Raw genomic sequence first — 20384 nt, 5'->3', positions numbered from 1 at the left:
GCCATCATATCTGGCCCAGACAAGACTATGTTGGTGATTCTCAAAGGCTCTTCTGTGGTACCCAAACCATGGAAATACATCTTTTGTAAATACTCATGTCTTTCCATTGTGTTGCTTGACAGCTTTTATTCTCTACTTTCTGCTTACCCTTAAATGATGAGTGGCTTCTAACTTTTAGTCTTAAGTTTTTCTGCCCCATAATTTGACTATTTTGTGACATGTAAAATACTCAATATTCTAGGAAAACTCAAAAATTTTAAAAGCATTTTAAATAGTCCTTTCTTAAAATATTTGGCAACATGCTCATCACTCTCTGAATCATCTGCTTTTAAATTTCTGAGATGAGATTTCCTTTCAATGGTGAACACCTTGCATTCATCAGATATTAATGTGAAGAGAATGAGATACTAAACCCATAGAATATAAGGGATAACCTAAATTGCACAGTGAGTGTCAGACATTTTGGAGGATTTTTCTTTGACTTCCCGTTGGTTATGACTAAAAACTATTTCCTCTAGAATTAGTTTTCTCCCTGGCTTTAATATTCAGTTGCAATACAGACCTATTTGAAATTTTATTTAAAATTGACACATAATTATTATACATCTTTATGGGGGTACAGTTGTGATGTTTCAGTGTATGTATACATTGTATAATGATCAAATCAAGGTAATTAGCATATTCAAAACTTTAAACATTTATCATTTCTTTCCGATAACATTTAAAATCCACTCTTCTAGCTATCTTTTATTTCTTTATTTTTATTTTTTTCTTGAGATGGAGTCTCGCTATGTCGCCCAGGCTGGAGTGCAATGGCATGATCTTGGCTCACTGCAACTGCCACCTCCTAGGTTTAAGTGATTCTCCTGCCTCAGCCTCCCGAGTTGCTGGAACTACAGGTGTACACCACCATGCCTGGCTAATTTTTGTGTTTTTATTAGAGACTGGGTTTCACCATGTTAGCCAGGCTGGTCTCGAACTCCTGACCTCAGGTAGTCCACCAGCCTCAGCCTCCCAAAGTGCTGGGATTACAGGCATGAGCTACCGTGCCCAGCCTCTTCTAGCTATCTTTTTAAAAATGGTATGTATAATAATTGTACATATTTAGGGGGTATATATAATATTTTGATACATGCATAAAATGTGTAGTAATTAAATCAGGGGTTTTAGGATATCTATCATCTCAAACATTTATCATTTCTTTGTGTTGGGAAAATTTTTTCCTCTAGCAGTTTTGAAATATACAATATATTGTTGTTAACTGTAATCATCCTGTGGTGCCATAGAACACTAGAGCTTACTCCTCCAATCCAACTGCATGTTTGTGCCTATTGACTGCCCCCTTCCTAACCCTTTTCAGACTCAGGTAACCATCATTCTACCTTCTATTTCCATAAGATCCACTTTTTTTTTTTTTTTTAAGCTCCTACACATGAGTGAGGATGTGATATTTTTCTTTCTGTGTCTGGCTTATTTCACTTAACATAATGACCTTGACTTCTATCCATGTTGCTGCAAATGACAGGATTTCATTCCTTTTTATGGCTGAATTGTATTCCACTGTGTATATATACCACATTTTCTTTATCACTCATCCAGTGAATGACACAGGTTGATTCCATATCTTTGCTATTGTGAATAGTGCTGCAACAAACATGGAGGTGCAGGTATTTATTTTTGGTTTGAGAGTGGAATGTAGTGGTATGATCATGGCTCATTGCAGCCTCAAACTCTCAGATACAAGGGATCCTCTTGACTCAGTCTCCTTTGTAACTGGGACTTCTATCCAGTTACTTCTATCCAGTTACTTACTTATTTTCCTTTGAATAAATACCTAGTAGTGGGATTGCTAGATTGTATGGTAGTTCTATTTTTAGTTTTTTGAGAGACCTCCATACTGTTTTCTATAATAGCTATGCTAATTTACATTCCCAGCACCAGTATATGAGTTCCCTTTTCTCTGCAACATTGCCAGCATTTGTTTTTTTTTGCCTTTTTTATAGTAGCCATTCTAACCGGGTAAGATGACATCTCACCGTGGTTTTGATTTGCATTTCCTTGATGATTATTGATGTTGAACATTTTTGCCATATACCTGTGAGCCATTTGTATGTCTTCTTTTGAGAAATGTCTATTCAGAATATTTGTCCACTTTTTAATGGGATTTTTCTTGTTATTGTTTGAGTTTTTTGCATATTCTGTATGTTAATTTCTAGTCAGATGAATAGTTTGCAAATATTTGCTCTCATTCTGCAGGTTTTCTCTTCACTCTGTTGATGGTTTGCTTTGCTGTGGAGAAGCTTTTCAGTTTAGTATAGTTCTGTTTATCTGTGTTTGTTTTTGTTTCCTGTGCTTTTGAAGTCTTAGCGACAAAATTGTTGTCTTGACCAATGTACTGAAGTGTTTCTCCTATTTTTTTCTTGTGTTTTTATAGTTTAGGTATTATGTTTAAGTGTATAATCCATTTTGCATTTATTTTTGTCTGTGATGAGAAATGGGGATATAGTTTCATTCTACAGCACAGCTATCGAGTTTTCCCAGCATCATTTATCAAAGAGTGTGTCCTTTCCCCAATGTATGTTCTTAGAATCTTGGTTGAAAATCATATGGCTGTAAACATGTGAATTTATTTCTGGGTTTTCTATTCTCATAAATTCTCATAAACAGACATAAATGTGTCTGTTTTTATACCAATATCATGCTGTTTGGGTTACTGTAGTTCTGTAGTATATTTTGAAGGCAGGTGTTATGAGGTCGTAGCTTTGTTCTTTTTGCTCAGGATTGCTTTGGCTATTTGAGATCTTTTGGGGTTTCATATACATTTTAGAATTGTTTTTCCTATGTCTCTGAAAAGTGATGTCATTGATATTTTGAGAGGGATTGCAGTGAATCTGTAGATTGCTTTGGGTGATATGGTCATTTTAACAATATTACTTCTTCCAATCTCTGAGAATGGGATGTCTTTCTGTTTCAGTTCTCTCCAGTTTCTTTCATTAGTGTTTTGTATTTTTCCTTCAAGGTCTTTCACCCGCATGGTTAATTTTATTTTTAGGTTTTTGGTGTAGCTATCTTTTGATTGCTCCAAGATAGCAATGGGATTGCTTTCTTGATTTCTTTTCAGTCAGTTTGTTCTTAGTGTATCAGAACACTATTAATTTTTCTGTGTTGATTTGTAGTCTACAACTTTACTGAATTCATTTATCAGTTCTGCAAGTTTTTTGGTGGAGTCTTTAGGTTTTTATATATACAAGATCATGACATCTGTGAATGGGGACACTTTAACTTTCTTTCCAAATTCAAATGCCTTTTATTTCTTTCTCTTGCCTGACTGCTTTAGGACTTCCAATACTATGTTGAATGAGAGTTGTAAATTTGGGCATCCGTTTCTCATCACAACTGTAAGAAAAAGTATTTTGCTTTTCTCCATTCAGTATGATGGTAGCTCTGGGTTTGTTATATAGCCTTTATTATGTTGAGGGTCATTCTTTCTATGTCTAGTTTGTTGAGAGTTTTTATCATGAAGGAATGTTGAATTTTGTCAAATGCCTTTTCTGCATCTATTGAGATGATCATATGATTTTTGTCCTTCACTCCTTTCATGTAATATATCACATTTATTGATTTGCATAGGTTGAACTATCTCTGCATCCCTGGGATAAATCCCACATGATCATTGAGCATTATCTTTTTGACATGTTGATGGATTCTATTTGCCTAATATTTTATTGACGATTTTTGCATCTATGTTCATCAGAGATACTGGCCTATAGTTTTCTTTGTGTATGTGTCCTTGTCTGGCTTTGGTATCAGGGTAATGCTAGCCTTATAGAATTAGTTAGTGAGAATTCCTTCTTCTTTAATTTTTTTGAATACTTTGAGGAAATTGGTGTTAGTTCTTCTTAGTAAGTTTGGTAGAATTAAACAGTAAATCCATCATCTGGTCCTGGACTTTTCTTTATTGGGAGACTTTCTATTATTCATTCTATCTCACCACTTCTCATTGACCTGCTATCTACTTCTGGTTCAATCCTGGTAGGTTGTGCGTGTCCAGAAGTTTATCCATTTCTTTTGCGTTTTCCAATTTGTTAGCTATGGTTGTTCATAGTAGTCTCTGATGATCCTCTGGATTTTTGTGTTATCAATTGTTATGTCTGCTTTCCCATTTCTGATTTTATTTACTTGGATCTTCTTTTTTTCTTGACTAGTCTAGCTAGAGGTTTATCAATTTTGTTTACCTTTTTAAAAAAAGCAACTTTCCATTCATCAATCTTTTTTTTTTTCTATTATAAGTTCTAAGGTACATGTGCAGAACGTGAAGGTTTGTTACTTGTTTATACATGTGCCATGGTGCTTTGCTGCATCCATCATCTCATCATCTACATTAGGTATATCTCCTACTGCTGTCCTGCCCTAGCCCCCCACCTCCCTACAGGCCCTGGTGTGTGATGTTCCCCTCCCTGTGTCCGTATGTTCTCATTGTTCATCTCCCACTTATGAGTGAGAACATGCAGTGTTTGGTTTTCTGTTCTGGTATTAGTTTGCTGAGAATGGTGGTTTCCAGCTTCATCCAAGTCACTGCAAAGGACATGAACTCATCCTTTTTTATGGCTGTGTAGTATTCCATGGTATATATGTGCCATATTTTCTTTATCCAGTCTATCATTGATGGGCGTTTGGGTTGGTTCCAAGTCTTTGCTATTGTGAATAGTGCTGTGGTGAACATATGTGTGCATGTGTCCTTATAGTAGAATGATTTATAATCCTTTGGGTATATACCCAGTAATGGGATTGCTGGGTCAAATGGTATTTCTAGTTCTAGATCCCTGAGGAATCACCACACTGTCTTCCACAGTGGTTGAACTAATTTACACTGTCATCAACAGTGTAAAAGTGTTCCTGTTTTTCCATATCTTTCCAATATCTGTTGTTTCCTGACTTTTTAATGATTGTCATTCTAACTGGTATGAGATGATATCTCATGGTTTTGATTTGCATTTCTCTAATAACCAGTGATGATGAGCTTTTTTCATATGTTTGTTGGCCACGTAAATGTCGTCTTTTGAGAAGTGTCTCTTAATATCCTTTGCCCACTTTTTTGATGGGGTTGTTTGTTGTTTTCTTGTAAATTTGTTTAAGTTCTTTGTAGATTCTGGATATTAGCCCTTTGTCAGATGGATAGATTGCGAAAATTTTCTCCCATTCTGTAGGTTGCCAGTTCACTCTGACGATAGTTTGTTTTGCTGTGCAGAAGCTCTTCAGTTTAATTAGATCCCATTTGTCAATTTTGGCTTTTGTTGCCATTGCTTTTGGTGTTTTAGTCATGAGATCTTTGCCCATGCCTGTGTCCTGAATGGTATTGCCCAAGTTTTCTTCTGGAGTTTTTATGGTTTTAGGTCTTATGTTTAAGCTTTTAATCCATCTTAAGTTAATTTTTTTTTAAGGTGTAAGGATGGAGTCCAGTTTCAGTATTCTGCATATGGCTAGCCAGTTTTCCCAACACCATTTATTAAATAGGGAATCCTTCCCCCATTGCTTGTTTTTGTCAGGTTTGTCAAAGATCAGATAGTTGTAGATGTGTGACATTACTTCTGAAGCCTCTGTTCTGTTCCATTAGTCTACATATATGTTTTGGTGCAAGTATCATGTTGTTTTGGTTATCATAGCCTTGTAGTTTAGTTTGAAGTCAGGTAATGTGATGCCTCCAGCTTTGATTTTTTTGCTTAGGATTGTCTTGGCTATGCAGGCTCTCTTTTGGTTCTATATGAAATTTAAAGTAGTTTTTTCTAATTCTGTGAAGAAAGTCAATGGTAGATTGATTGGGATATCATTGAATCTATAAATTAGTTTGAGCAGTATAGCTATTTTTATGCCATTGACTCTTCCTGTTCATGAGCATGGAATGTTTTTCCATTTGTTTCCTTTCTTATTTTCTTGAGCAGTGGTTTGTAGTTCTCCTTGAAGAGGTCCTTCACATCCCTTGTTAGTTGTATATTTAGGTATTTTATTCTCTTTGTAGAAATTGTGAATGGGAGTTCACTCATGATTTGGCTGGCTGTTTGTCTATTATTGGCGTATAGGAACACATGTGATGTTTGCACATTGATTTTGTATGCTGACACTTTGCTGAAGTTGCTTATCAACTTAAAGAGATTTTGGGCTGAGATGATGTGGTTTTCTAAATATACAATCATGTCATCTGCAAACAGAGACATCTTGAGTTCCTCTCTTCCTATTTGATTACCCTTTCTTTCTTTTTCTTGCCTGATTGCTTTGACTAGAACTTCCAGTACTACGTTGAGAGGTCATCCTTGTCTTGTGCTGGTTTTCAAAGATTTCCAGCTTTTTCCCATTCAGTATGATACTGGCGGTGGGTTTGTCATAAATAGCTCTTATTATTTTGAGATACGTTCCATCAGTATCTAGTTTATTGAGAGTTTTCAGCATGAAGGGGTGTTGAATTTTGTGGAAGGCCTTTTCTGCATCTATAGAGATAATCATATGGTTTTTGTCGTTGGTTCTGTTTATGTGATGGATTACATTTGTAGATTTGTGAACATTGAACCAGTCGTGCATCCCAGAGATGAAGCCAACTTGATTGTGGTGGATAAACTTTTTGTTGTGCTGCTGGATTCGGTTTGCCAGTAGTTTATTGAGGATTTTTGCATGGATGTTCATCAGGGATATTGGCCTGAAATTTTCTTTTTTTATTGTGTCTCTGCCAGGTTTTGGTGTCAGGATGATGCTGGCCTCATAAAATGAGTTAAGAAGGAGTCACTCTTTGTCTATTGTTTGGAATAGTTTCAGAAGGAATGGTACCAGCTCCTCTTTGTATCTCTGGTATAATTCGGCTGTGAATCCATCTTGTTCTGGGCATTTCTTGGTTGGTAGTGTATTAATTACTGCCTCAATTTCAGACCTTGTTATTGGTCTATTCAGGGATTCGACTTCTTCCTGGTTTAGTCTTGGGAGGGTGTATATGTCCAGGAATTTATTCATTTATTCTAGGTTTTCTAGGTTATTTGTGTAGATGTGTTTACAGTATTCTCTGATGGTAGTTTGTATTTCTGTGGCATCAATGGTAATATTCCCTTTCTCACTTTTTATTGTTTCTATTTGATTCTTTTTTTCTTCTAGACATTTATCTATTTTGTTAATCTATTCAAAAAAAGCAGCTCATGGATTCATTGATTTTTTGAAGGGTTTTTTGTGTCTCTTCCTCCTTCAGTTCTGCTCTGATCTTAGTTATTTCTTGTCTTCTGCTCTTGCTTCTCTAGTTCTTTTAATTGTGATTTTAGATCTTTCTTGCTTTCTCCTGTGGGTGTTTAGTGCTACAAATTGCCCTCTAAACTTTGTTTTGTTTTGTTTTGTTTTGTGTTAATCGTTTGTTCTTTTTTTTTTCTCTCTTGCTGTTTGTCATTGCAGTTTGGTGGTTTTCTGCAGTGGGTGTATTTGAGTCCTTGCTTTTTCTCTTTTTTTTTTTTTTTTTTTTTTTGCCTGTGTCCAGTTAGTTTTATATTTTCACATGTTTTCATGATGGCAGATATTCTTTCACTTCCAGATATAGGATTTTTTTAAGCATTTCTTGTAGGGCTGGTGTAGAGGGGGTAAATTCCTTTAATTTTTGCTTGTCTTGGAAAGCCTATTTCTCTTTCATTTTTGAAGGATAACTTTGCTGAATATAGTATTCTTGCCTGAAGTTTTTTTTTTTTTTTTTTTTCTTTCAGCACTAGAATATATCTGCCCATTCTCCCCTGGCCTGTAAGTTCTCTACTAAGAAAGCCACTGTTAGTCTGATGGGAGTTTCTTTATATATGACTTGGTCCTTTTCTCTTTCCTTTTTAAAAATTATCTATCTGTCTTTAACTTTTGACAGTCTGACTTTTTTGGGGTTCAATATCTTTGGGAATCTCTGAGCTTTCTGTATCTGGATGTCTATATCTCTTGCAAGACTTGGAAAGTTTTCAGCTATCATTTTGTTAAATAGATTTTCAATGCCATTGCCCATGTCATCTCCTTATGGAACACCAGAAATTTGAATATTTGGTCACCTTTTGGTGTCCCATATGTAATATAGGCATTCTTTCTTCATTTAAATTCTTATCTCTGTCTATCTGTCTGTCTGTCTCTCTCTTTCTTTCTCTTTCTCTTTTTATGACTGGGTTATTTCAAAAGACTTGTAAACAAGTTCAGAAATTCTTTCTAGTCTGTTGTTGAAGCTCTTGATTGTATTTTTTATTTCAGTCATTGAATTATTCAGGTACAGGATTTCTGTTTGGTTCCTTTTAATGATATCTGTTTTGTTGAATTTCTCATTCAGATATGAATTGTCCTGATTTATTTAAATTGTTTTTGTTCTATTGTATCTCTCTGAGTTTCTTTAATATCATTACTTTGAATTCTTTTTCAGACATTTCATAGATTTCTTTTTCATTGGAATCCGTTGCTAGAGAATTTTTATGTTCCTTTGGAGGTATCATGTTTCTTTGCATTTCCGTGTGTATTGTGTCCTTACATTGCTATCTGAGCATCTGGTGAAAGAGTTGCTGTTTGTAATTTTATGGATTTGCTTTCATAGGGAAATATTTTTTTCCTGTAGCTATATTGATAATGTTAATTGGCTTGGTTGCTTAGGCTGCTGTTGTTAGTAGAAGCTGAGGTAAGACTTTGTTAAGGATGGGGACACTAGGCAGGCTGGTTGTTGAGCCCCAGTGGTGGTGGTGGTACCAGGCCTAGTGGTCAGTCCTTGGGCCCCCACATGCCCACCTGATGTACACAAGCACCAGTGGTAGTGGGTTTGGATGGGCCAATCCTTGGGCCTCCATGTGGCTTGCTTGGGTGCCAGTAGTGGCAGTGGTAGGCCAGGCAGGCAGACAGATCTTCTGGCCCTTGGGCAGCATGTGTGGTGTTGGTAATGGTAGTTGTGGCAGGTCAGCCCTCAGGACCCCTGGCACACACATGAGTGCTGGTGGTGGCTGTGATGGACTGTGCAGGCCAGTTCCCAGACCCCAGGTAGTGTATGCAGGTGGGTTCTGGTGGCAGTGATGAAGGCAGGGTAGGCAGGCTCACACTCAGGCTTCCAGGAGGCAGGTGCAGATTCTGATGTTGGTAGACTGGGCACATTAATTAATCACCAGGCTCCTAGATGATGTATGTGGGCACCAGTAGGCTGGATGGGCCTGTCCTCAGTACTCCAGAAAGTGTGATTGGCTACCAGAGGGGGTGGGCAAGGCAGATCAATTCCCAGGCCCCTGGTTCATGTGTGCAGGCACTGGTGAGGTTGATGATGGGTGTGGTAAGCCTGTCCTCAGCCCTCCCAATGGTGTGCATGAATGCTAGCTGTGGTAGGTGGGGCACGTTGATGCCCAGGGCCCTGGATAGTGTGCTCAGGCAGTAACAGTGGGGTTGGTGGGGTGGAATGGTCCCCAGGCCAAGTACATGCAGGTGGGTGGTAGCCCTGATGCTGGAGGTGGGCGGCAGGTAGGATTGCTATCAGTGACAGTGAGCCCAAGTAAGGGACTCTCAGGCTTTTGGGAGCATGTGCTTTGGCTTCTTTTGTTCTGGGGGCAGCTTCCCCAGTGTGCTGCACCAGTTGTTCCCCAGAGTGTAGACTGAGTGAGCTAGAGTGCACTACAACACCACTGCCCTCTGAGTGGATATTGGGTGATGTCATCAGGGCTGCAGAAATGTGGAGAGCAGGGTCTGTTGGCCCCAGCACAGGATGTAGTCTAATGGGGGCTGAGATCTCGACATGGTACTGTGCTGTTGAGAGAGAAGGGGCTGGGACCCCACACAAATTGCCTGTCTGGAGCAATGCCATCACACAGACTCCAGACAGCTCCCTATACTAATCTCAGGGCTGGCAAGGGTAGTGGGGGCTGTCTTGTGGCTAGGAATACAGGAGTTCACATAGGAATATGAACCACTGGGTATCTCTCACTTAACTTTTCCTGGCACTGGGGAGTTTCTTCTGGCTCTGAGCCAATCCTGGCTGGGTCATCTGCTTTACCTCCCTCCCCTTCTCAGGGGTTTTCTGTCACTTCCCTGCTGAATTCCAATGGTCTCTCTTAGACACTTTGTTCAACATGTGATTATCTACTCACTGTACTGGTCCTTTTTAGAGGAGGTGAGTGCCAGGTGCCTCTAGCCAGCCATCTTGAAGCTGCTCCCTCAATGTATTCTATTGAAGTTTTAAGTAGAGATTTTGGAGATGTATGAAGACTTTTTGCCAAAAATAGAAAGTAGAAGAAAGAGGTGCTTACAGGAATAGGAACAAAACCTGTTCTTTGCAGTCTTCTGTTTCTGTTTGCAATTGGGCTCACCTGTAAACAGGTCTGACCATCCTAGAATAATTTGATGATGTGGTCTACCCTCTTCTTGTCTTCACTATTGTTCCCATTTACCTGTAAAATATTATTTTAAAAAAATAGAGGACATAGACAGTAACAGTTGATTATCTGGTTTGCTGAATTGCTGGCTTTTGATAAAATCAAAAGTGACTCGACAGAGGCAAAAATTGTTTTGAATTAATTGTTTCACTGTTGCCCTCTGCTGAGTCAGAGTTTCAAGCAGAAAAGTGAAATCCAGTGCTTCCCCTGACTAATACATTTGTTATTAAATTAAGAACATATTAGCCTTTTTGAGGTCATCCAGCCTTATTCTTGATGTTCTCAGATTTTTCCCCGATCAAAGTACCTGATGAATCACTGAAGCTCTTTGGCTCTTTACAATTCTTTTCTAAGGAAAGGAAGACCGGAAATTATTTGGAATAATGAAAAACTGTCTCTTGGGAGAATATACTAACTTCTCCTAGGTTAAGTTTTAATAAGGGAGATAGGAAAGAATGGAGACGCTCTCACCTCCAAGTAATTAATTTAAATTTAGCTTTCGTGAAACTATTGTATTTGTTCATTGTCCATATTTAACTCTTGTTTCTCTGCTTGACCTTTCTTTATACCAGTCTTTGCTTGGACTGAATGAATTGGCTGATCAGTTATCCATTGCCACCAAGCATCAGTGATACACAGCAATAAGCATTTATTTCTCTTTCACCTGGGGTCAGCTGCTCTTGTCTGGGGTTGGCCGGCTGCTGGCTGATCTAGGCTGGTCTCAGCTGGAACAACTGAGGTGGCTCTCTCTGTTTCATGTGTTGCTCATTCTCCTTCTGGTTCCAGTAGGTGATATGGTTTGGCTGTGGCCCCATCCAAATCTCAACTTGAATTGTATCTCCCAAAATTCCCACATGTTGTGAGAGGGACCCAGGGGGAAGTAATTGAATCATGGGGGCTGGTCTTTCCTGTGCTATTCTACTCATAGTTAATAAGTTTAATGAGATCTTATGGGTTTATCAGGGGTTTCTACTTTTGCTTCTTCCTCATTTTCTCTTGCCACCACCATGTAAGAAGTGCCTTTCACCTCCTGCCATGATTCTGAAGCCTCCCCAGCCATGGGGAACTGTAAGTCCAATTAAACCTCTTTTTCTTCCTAGTCTCAGGTATGTCTTTATCAGCAGCAAGAAAACAGACTAATATAGTAGGGTAGCCTATAACTGTTCTTTTCATGTCACAGGTAGAAACACAAAAGAGCAGGTAGAAACTGGCAGACCACTCTACCTGGCACACTATCTCTTGTGCCTTGTTTATGGACCCAAGAAGGTCCCATGGGGCAAGAAAATATATTCTTCCTATTCTGGGGAACCTCCAAAGTCACATGACAAGAGACATGGATACAGGGAAGGGAGAAGTATGGGAGCCTTATTGCCTCATCTACCACAGTTGGCTCAAAGAAACCTGCCAGGAGAGAAAATTAAATAAAATTTTCCTTCTTTATAATTTATCTTTTTCAGAAAAGCAGAACTGATGGCTCTATTTGAAGTCTTTCAGACAACATTCTTCTTGACATTGCTGTCCTTGAGGACTTACCAGAGTGAAGGTAAGAAGTGGAAAGAACAGTAAAGACAAAAATCACGTCGGGAACAAATGAGGTCATTGATGCTTTGGAAGAAAGTTTTCCTTTTTCCTTTGGGAATTATTTGGAGTTCATGAGTATCTCCCATGAGTCTCTCAGAGTAGTGGTTGCCTTAGTCTTGGCCTCTCTCATTTTGATGGGTCATCTTAATAAACCACCCCTTGACCCTGACTTCCCAGTCAACGTACTGCTCATTAGGGGCAATTGTAAATGGACCTAATCCAATAGAATTTCATGATCAATATATTTTACTAGACCATCATTGAAGTAGTTCCTTCTGGGGAAAGACACTGGGTATACCACACCAGTACTGACCACTAGGTTAGTACAAGTTTTTATGTCCTTCAACTACATTCATTGTGAAGCTATTAGCTTTATAAAATATGAGTAAAAGCAATGAAAATATGAAGAAAGTATTTCAATTCTCTGCAAGACAATATGCTAAATGCTGAAATGTTTATAGAAAAATAATATTGTATCACTTAGCTACTCCCCAAGGGAAGGTATTTTGAGATAAATCAACTTTTTAAATAAAGTCAATAAGAATTTAATACCTCTAAAATGTTTACTGATACTTTATTACCTTGAACTTGTTTAGAAGTAGATCTTAGATTGAGAGAGTTTCTATTGGTTTGTAATTTTTTATACCTTTCATGTGTATTTTACAAAGTTTTACATTTTCCTCTTCCTATATTTATTCTTTGCTGCACTCTGGAGCTTTTTAAAGAAAAGTATTGCTCCTAGTAGTTACTCATGCAATTCCTGTCCACAAATTCATGAAAATGATTTTTGCAGGGAATATCATAGAATTTCTCATCTTCCTAGAAACTCTATGAAAAGATATTTGACAAAAGAAGGAAACATTGTTCTGATAATTGCCCAGCTCTCTGCCTGACATTCCTTTCACCTGATTTATTTATTTTAGGTCCAGGGCACATGGGAAGACATTGCTATGCTGCTTCTTTTGGCGTCTTAAAAACCATAGTTTGTTGTTAGTCTCTTATTATCTGGGGCTGAAAGGTAGGAATTAGGATTTATCATTTGTAGTATGTATACCTCTTGCTCATTCTATCTTACTTGCTAAAATGTAAGCACAGTGTAATCAGACTGAGTGATCAAACCATATAATAAGAATGATTTCAAACAGACCCACTGCCCCATCTCTGGGTGTAACCGAAATGCAGGTTCAGTTGCTTGAGGCTTGCAGAGTCCAATTAAAATTAGCAAGGTCTGGTATAAAGAAACTGACTTTTTATTCCAAAGCTAACTTAGGGTAATAAGTACAGACTTTCCTCCTTAAGAGTACCACTTTGCTTTTGAAGCAGAAAGTGGGCACTTTTAAAGCAGGGGGCCTAGGCAGTAGCAGAAGTGAGCAGGTAGGGGTCTGCATACTCCCTTTGGTGCCTGATCTACTGGTCAGTTGAGTTGGCATCTTCATGGGCAGAAATAGGCCACAAGGTGGCTGAAAATTCTCCACCTTCAGAGTTTCACAGTGGGCATACTTTGACAGTGGGAGAGAGTTTCACAGTGGGCATACTTTGGGTTGTAAATCAACTGTTATCTCTCAAGGCAGTCTCCTGGCGGGTAAGGATTCCTCTCTGGAGCTTCTAAGAATATCATTATTAATAGATGAGCTCATCCTGTAGCGAGTGTCTGGTGAAGGGGAGGTAAAAGGTTATAATTGCATTTCCAAAGGGCTAAGTAGGAAGTGGGCAACAGAGGGAAATGGAGAAAAGAGAAAATAACAATAAAGATAGTAACTCATTTCTTTTTCTTAGAAAAATGGGGAGACTCAGTTACATGGGGTTTCCAGGAAGTCCCAGGCATCTAACTCCAAGGTTTTAGCCCAGCTCATTTCTCTAGTGAAGTTCATTTTCTGATCCAGCACTATTTCCTATGTGCCTTCTATGTACAAGGCACTCTGCTCTCAGAATAAGCTCTGCTTCTCACTCTTTCAGCTTCTTTTGTTTAGATCAGACATGCCTTTCCCTGTTTGTCTATGAACCAGTCTTCACTTCTGCTTCCAGCTTTCTCTGTCAAGCATGCCTTCTTTGATAATTAATCCTGCCTTTGCCCTGACCTGTACTGTTTGGATTTCGTTTCTCAATTTCTGCTGCATTTAACCAAGTACTTAGTAAACTCCCACTCCAAGTAGTTTGCTTACCGCTTAATCACCCAGCCAGATTCAGATCTGGGGATTTATTCCAAATAACCTGGTTTAATTTCTCTAATCAACAAGGAAGAGCCAAGACTTTTTTCAGTTAATCCCAAGTACCTGTTTCCATCAGCCAGAGACTATGACTGCAGCATTTTGTTGTATTTTCCTCGGTCTGCTGTATATATGTGCATATAAATAGAGATAGATAAATACATAGTGTATTTTTAAATAAAAGTTAAATTATAGTAGATATATACTCAGGATTTCTTTATTACTTAAAACAATTACTATAACATATGGTGAGTGTTACTCCTTGATATTAAATGTTCTTCTAGAAACAACATTATTTTTAATTGCTGCATGATATTCCTGCTTATGAATGGACAATGGTTTATTTCCTTGAGTAGTTTTATGGATGGTCAGAGAAACAGGGTGGGGAAAGTGGGAGGAGAGTATGTGATTAAATCCTGGTCTGTTTGATTCCCAAACCTGGCCTTCTTGGCCACATTCCAGCGTTATAGAAAGAGTGCTGGACAGAGACCCAGGAGCCCTATGTTCTGGTCTGATTGTGCGGCTGTGGCAAAGTCACTTCCCATTTTTTAACCTCAATTTCCGCATCTGAAAAATAATGGGATTGGATTTAAGAATCTTTATGGTTCTTTGATCTTTCTGACTTAACCTTGGTATTTTCCACTATTTCCCAAGGAAGTCCTAGATTGCTTTTAACAGGTTATTTTTGACTGATGTCAGTTGAGCACCTGAGTCATTCAGCACTCACTAATAGCATATGTTAATATAAGGTGTTCTTCTTTTGCCTAGAGCTTCCAAAAGTAAAGTTTAGACTGGTAGTTGACTCATTCATCCAGCAACCAATCACTGAATGTCTGTCCCATAACTGGTATGTTCTTAGTCTTGGTTTCTCTGAGCTGAGTAAGGCTGAGTCCCAACCTTGTTTCACTCACAGTCTACAGGGAGACAGACACAGAGACAGACTCTTACAGCATGTCACAATCGGTGCTTGAAACAAGGGCTTAGGAAAACTAAGGAGGAATTGCATATTCTGAAGTATCATTATAGTGGAGTAAATCAGATTATCTTAAAGAAGCATTTCTTTTAAAATATAACTTATTATGTGATTCTCAAACTAATACATGTTTCTGAAGAACATTTACAAAATGCCGAAAAGTATCAAGAAGAAAATTAAAATCACCCAACCTCAGAAATAATTACTGTTATAATGACTGTTAACATTTTATTTTTACTTCCCTTTATTGGTTTAAAAAGTAACATGTCCTTTAAAAACCATAAAATGGGGTACATATTTCAACATATTTTTTAAAGTGTATGAGAAAATCCAAGAAAAGTATATATGATTTAAACTTGGCAATAGAGTAAAAGTAGAGTTGGTAGGATTGTGGGAATTCAATTTCTGTGTTACATGAGCATTTTTATCATGAGTAATTAGTGACATTGATTGATGTTACTCATTTGGTGAGTAAATTAGCAATATTAGTGCATTCACAGTGTTGTGCAACCATCACCCCATTCAGTTCCAAAACATTTTCATCACCCCAAAAGGAAACCAGTGCTTAAGCAGTTAGTCTTGATTCCCCTCTATCTCAGCCCCTGGCAGCTACCAATCTACTCTCTGTCTCCATGGTACTTACTGTTCTGGCTATTTCATACAAATGGAATCACAGTATAAAACCTTTTGTATCTGGCTTCTTTCACTTAGCATGATGTTTGTGAGGTTAATCTAATTGTAGCATGTAGCAGTGTTCAGTTTATTATGACTAACAGTCCTTCGTATGTATATACCACAGTTTGTTCATCTGGTCATCCACTGATGAAAGTTGTTTCCACCTCTTGGCTGTTATGAATAATGTGGCTATAAATTTCTAGACAATGATTTGTTTCAATTCCTGCTTTCAATTCTTTGGATTATATACCTACAAATGGAATTACCAAGTTGTATGGTAATTCTGTACATATATATATTTTTTGGAGACAGACTCTCACCCTATCACTCAGGCTGGAGTTAACTTTTTGAAGAACTGTTAAAATGTTTGCAACAAGGTGGAGCCATTTTACATTTTTATCCGCAGTGTATAAGGGCTGTAATTTCTCCATATCCTCACCAACACTTGTTATTTCCATTTTAAAAATTACTATAGCCATCTTCATGGAGGTGAAATAGTACCTCTTTGTGATTTTGACCTGCATTTCCTTAGTGACTAATGATATTGAACATATTTCCATGTGCTTACTAGCTATTTGTATATCTTTCTTGGAGAAATGTTCATTCAAGCCTTTGCCTTATTTTATTTTATTGTAACAGGGTCTCACTCTGTTGCCCAGGTGGAGTGCAGTGACATGATCAAGGTTCACGGCAGCCTCTGTCTCCCAGGCCCAAGCCATCCTCTCACTTCAGCCTCTCGAGTAGCTGAGACTACCTGTGCCATGACACCTGGCTAATTTTTGTATTATTTTGATAGAGACAGGGTTTTTCCATGTTGCCCAGCCTCTTTTACCCATTTTTAAATTGAATTCTTTGTCTTTTTGTTGCTGACTTATAAGAATACTTATGTAGAAGGAATACTAGAATGTTATCAGATATGTAATTTGTAGATATGTCATTTGTAGATATTTTCTCACATTCTGTAGGTTGTCTTTTCACTTTTTGATATTGTTATTTGATGCCCACAATTGTTTATTTTGTGGAAGTTCTATTTCTTTTTGTTTTTGTTGCTCACGCTTTTAGATTCAGATCTAAGGACCCACTGCCAAACTCATGGTCATGGAATTCACACTGAAATTATAATTATCACCCTCGCCCTTCCCAGCATCACATTTACAAAATATCCCAAGGTAACTTTCTGAGAAGGCAGCTATTGTGGGTCTCTTTTCTTTTCTGGGCATTTGTGTTCATCTCACTTTCATAGAGTGAGTTTTCTGAGGTGTTTCTCCCATTTCTGACGTTGTGCCTCATTTGAATCTGAAGCTTTCTACCATGTGGACCAATCACAGGGAAAACATCATGTTTGTCTTGTATCCACCAAGGATGCTCCTCGGTTTATCTGGCTCCATAAAGAGCCCTATCCTGTTGTCTGTGTCGTGACCTTGGCAGGACTTAGTTGTTGGCGCCATGCAAAATACTTCTCAGACATTACATTCCATGCAAACTTGGATTGGGCCAGTGCTCCTGTCTTAACAGCTGGAGGACAGTAAAGGGGGACACAGGTGTTGGTATTAGAGAGATTCCTATTTAATTTCACATCGCTTTGTATATATTATTTACCCTAGTTGAGCTTGATTTCCTTAACTAAAAACTTGCTATCTTGCAGTTTTATAGTGGGTATTGCATGCGACAATGTAAGTAAAGGCCCTAGCACTGTGCCTGGTAAATAACATGTGCTCAATATCATTGTTGTTAGTTTTACTTCACTATGAGAAAAATAGCAAGTGCAGAATGGCAATTTGGGGACATTTTTTTCAGTATTGGAGATTGTTTCCATTTTTTGTTGTCAAAACGAGATAGCCTCTTACCATTTAATGTTAAAAGGGTTCAAATGATGAGGGGAAATCCCCCTGAAACTAGAAAAATGAATGCTTAAAAAATGATATCTCTTATGCTGTGATTTTATCGATGCAGGCTTCATCTTTTCAATACCTTTGTACCACTCCCAGTTTACTTCTAATACCCTCACTGTTGAGATAGTTGAATCAGCAATACACAATTCTTTTTTAGTCTATATGGTGTTTTGCTCCTCTTAAGTGGAAAGTCATGACTTGTTCTTCTCTAAGAATCAGCAGTGACTTAACTCACTTAGGACCCATTCTCTCTCTAGTGCCAGATATATCTGCTTAAACCTCTGTGTACAAGACATTTGCAATGGCGCCATGGTGCTTTATACACACAGCCAAAGAGACAGGCTGCAGCTTCCCAAGGCCACCAACTTCATCACATCTGATTCGTGTTTGAATTCTTTATTCTTTTACAGACTGTGTCATACTACTAACTAGTGTAAAATTTCAATCTCTGATTATTTCATATGAGTTCATCATGTCTCTTGAACTAGCTTCTTTCTTTGAGCTTGGAACCTTGTCACAATTATTTTGTTTCACATCAAATGACTGGTATATTGCTGGTCTCATCCAGAGAGTTCAGTTAATTCTTGCTAGTCTTTATCTTTTAAGTTAAATACATTGAGATACAAATGGCAATGTCTACAGATAAGATATGCTCCCACATTGTAGTCTTCTACTAAACAAAAAATACTTTCAAAAAAGGAAACTTGTATTTCTGATTTCCAGAAATATAACATTTCTATCAAAAAAGTTCCCTTTATTTTTTTCAGCCTTCTCATTCATTTCCAAACCAGTTAGATTGTCTAGTAAAGGATCTTTCTGCTTTGTGTACCTGTTTATCAATGTATGAGCTTGCCAAATATTATTGAGCAAGTCACTTCATTCATCTAGGTCTTAATTTCTGTGTCTGCTAAGTAATTTCTAAATTATCTTCCAGTTTTCCAAGGTGTCTGATTCCAGGATGCACATATAAGCAGTGTTTTCCAGAGCTAAGTAATGATGATACTGAAGTGTAATTATCCCTGACTCCAATCATGCTCTTATTAAACATTATTTCATATCTCATTTTGGTCTTTTCAGTCTTGGCTGAACATTTACCATTGACTCCAGTATCACTTAACGTTTCCACCAATTCTGCACATCAGAGTTTGCATTTACAATGGACTGTCCAAAACCTTCCATATCATCAGGAATTGAAAATGGTATTTCAGATCCAGATCAGTAGAATTGAAACATCCAATGTCATCTGGGTGGTAAGTAATTTTTTGGCTCAATATTTTAAAAATCATCTTTTAAAAAAGACACCATGGTTTGTCTTTTATAACATCTGAAAAAAATCTCATTTTAGAAACGTATTAGCAGCTCAAAACCATTTTTCTAAACAATTACATTTCTGTGTTTTCAGTTAAGGACCCAGGGCAACGTAACATGACAACTTTAGTTTGGTAGGTGGGATGGGATATTTTCTCCGTTTTGCCCTGTCTCCTGAGAAGACTATTGAGTCTGTCCTCATGAACACTGGATTCCAGAGAGCCACGAATATTAACCATTTCATTCCTTCTACCTCTTTCTTCTCTGTCCCCCAGAGATTTTCCTAAATAAGGTGTAATAATTTGGCAACATTTTTCTTTCAAATGTAGCTTCCTGACAGTTTCTTGGCTATACCCTGCTGAAATGCAAGGTAGAGCAAGTACTAGCCCTTAATGTTCTAGTCACCAAGGAGCCATGTTGGAGAGTAACTTCCTGTGTCCTTTGTTGCCTCACGTGGCTTTTTCTACAACAAATTAAGAAAATACTGAATTTCATACTCTTTTTGTCTTTGAATTCTTTGGGGTGGATTTTTCACTTATCTTAGTTCAGATGGTTATTGGGTCTGTTTTGCCTGAGGTGTCCCCATCTGGTACACTGGGACACATTACTGGTTTATGATTTCCGTGTCTCATCTGGGCACTCTAGTAACCTATATGCGCATAATGTCCAGCCATTTTCAGGAGATGTTTAAGGACAGTGGAATGTTTTCTCATTGAAAGGAACTGAAACCTTTCTTACAGTTAAGAGAAGCCTAGGACTGTGCTCGGGCCCTCTGTCAGCTTAGCCAGGTCCACTCTTCCCCCAGGCGGTGGAGGCTTTGGGTACACAGATACAGCATGGTTCGTTCCTTTGGCAAAGCATAAAAGTCACCAGTTTTAAAATTCTCAGTTACTTTCCATATTCATTATTACAATTTGAGATCTGAGCAAGTTAAATAAAAGTTTTGACTCTGTCCATTTAGGATTCATACCAATTCTATAATTCTACCTTTCAAAGGGCAGTTTCCCGCAATGAGACTTAAGTAGTATGATGATTTTCAACAACAGCGATGCTTAGGTGTAGCCATTTACTCCCTGTGTATCAGCACATCTTCCCACCATCCCTACTAGTGATTTTGATTTTTGCATTTTTAATGGGTACACTCGTTGGTAATTTGGGCCCAGTAAAACATTGAAGCAAAGGTCATATTGTGACTGATAATTAGCTACAAAAAGAAAAATTGAGGTGGAATTGCTGGAGGAATTGTGGAAAACTAGCACTTAACCACCATTGGCAAAAATAACATTAACCGTAGACTACATGGATCCCATTCTTTATTTTTCCAAAAGACAACTCATATCTATTATTATGTTAGAGAAAACAC

General features: G+C 37.9%; 1 protein-coding gene across 6 annotated transcripts in view; it reads left to right on the top strand.

Annotated features, from left to right (window-relative positions):
• Nucleotides 1–20384, top strand: part of OSMR (oncostatin M receptor) — an 83604-nt gene that overhangs the window by 10716 nt on the left and 52504 nt on the right. For all 6 annotated transcript variants that reach the window (XM_032278909.1, XM_032278913.1, XM_032278912.1 and 3 more), the window contains exons 2-3: nucleotides 11843–11928; nucleotides 18791–18963. In XM_032278909.1, the coding sequence (XP_032134800.1) occupies nucleotides 11856–11928; nucleotides 18791–18963 (246 nt within the window). In that variant the 5' untranslated portion in view covers nucleotides 11843–11855. The remainder of the gene's footprint in view (nucleotides 1–11842; nucleotides 11929–18790; nucleotides 18964–20384) is intronic.

Source organism: Sapajus apella, unplaced genomic scaffold (assembly GCF_009761245.1).
Source record: "Sapajus apella isolate SASKATOON/1434 unplaced genomic scaffold, GSC_monkey_1.0 scaffold11, whole genome shotgun sequence".
In the NCBI taxonomy this organism is placed as follows: Eukaryota; Metazoa; Chordata; class Mammalia; order Primates; family Cebidae; genus Sapajus; species Sapajus apella.
Note: the sequence above shows the minus strand (reverse complement) of the source record. Positions and strands in the feature narration are given on the sequence as shown.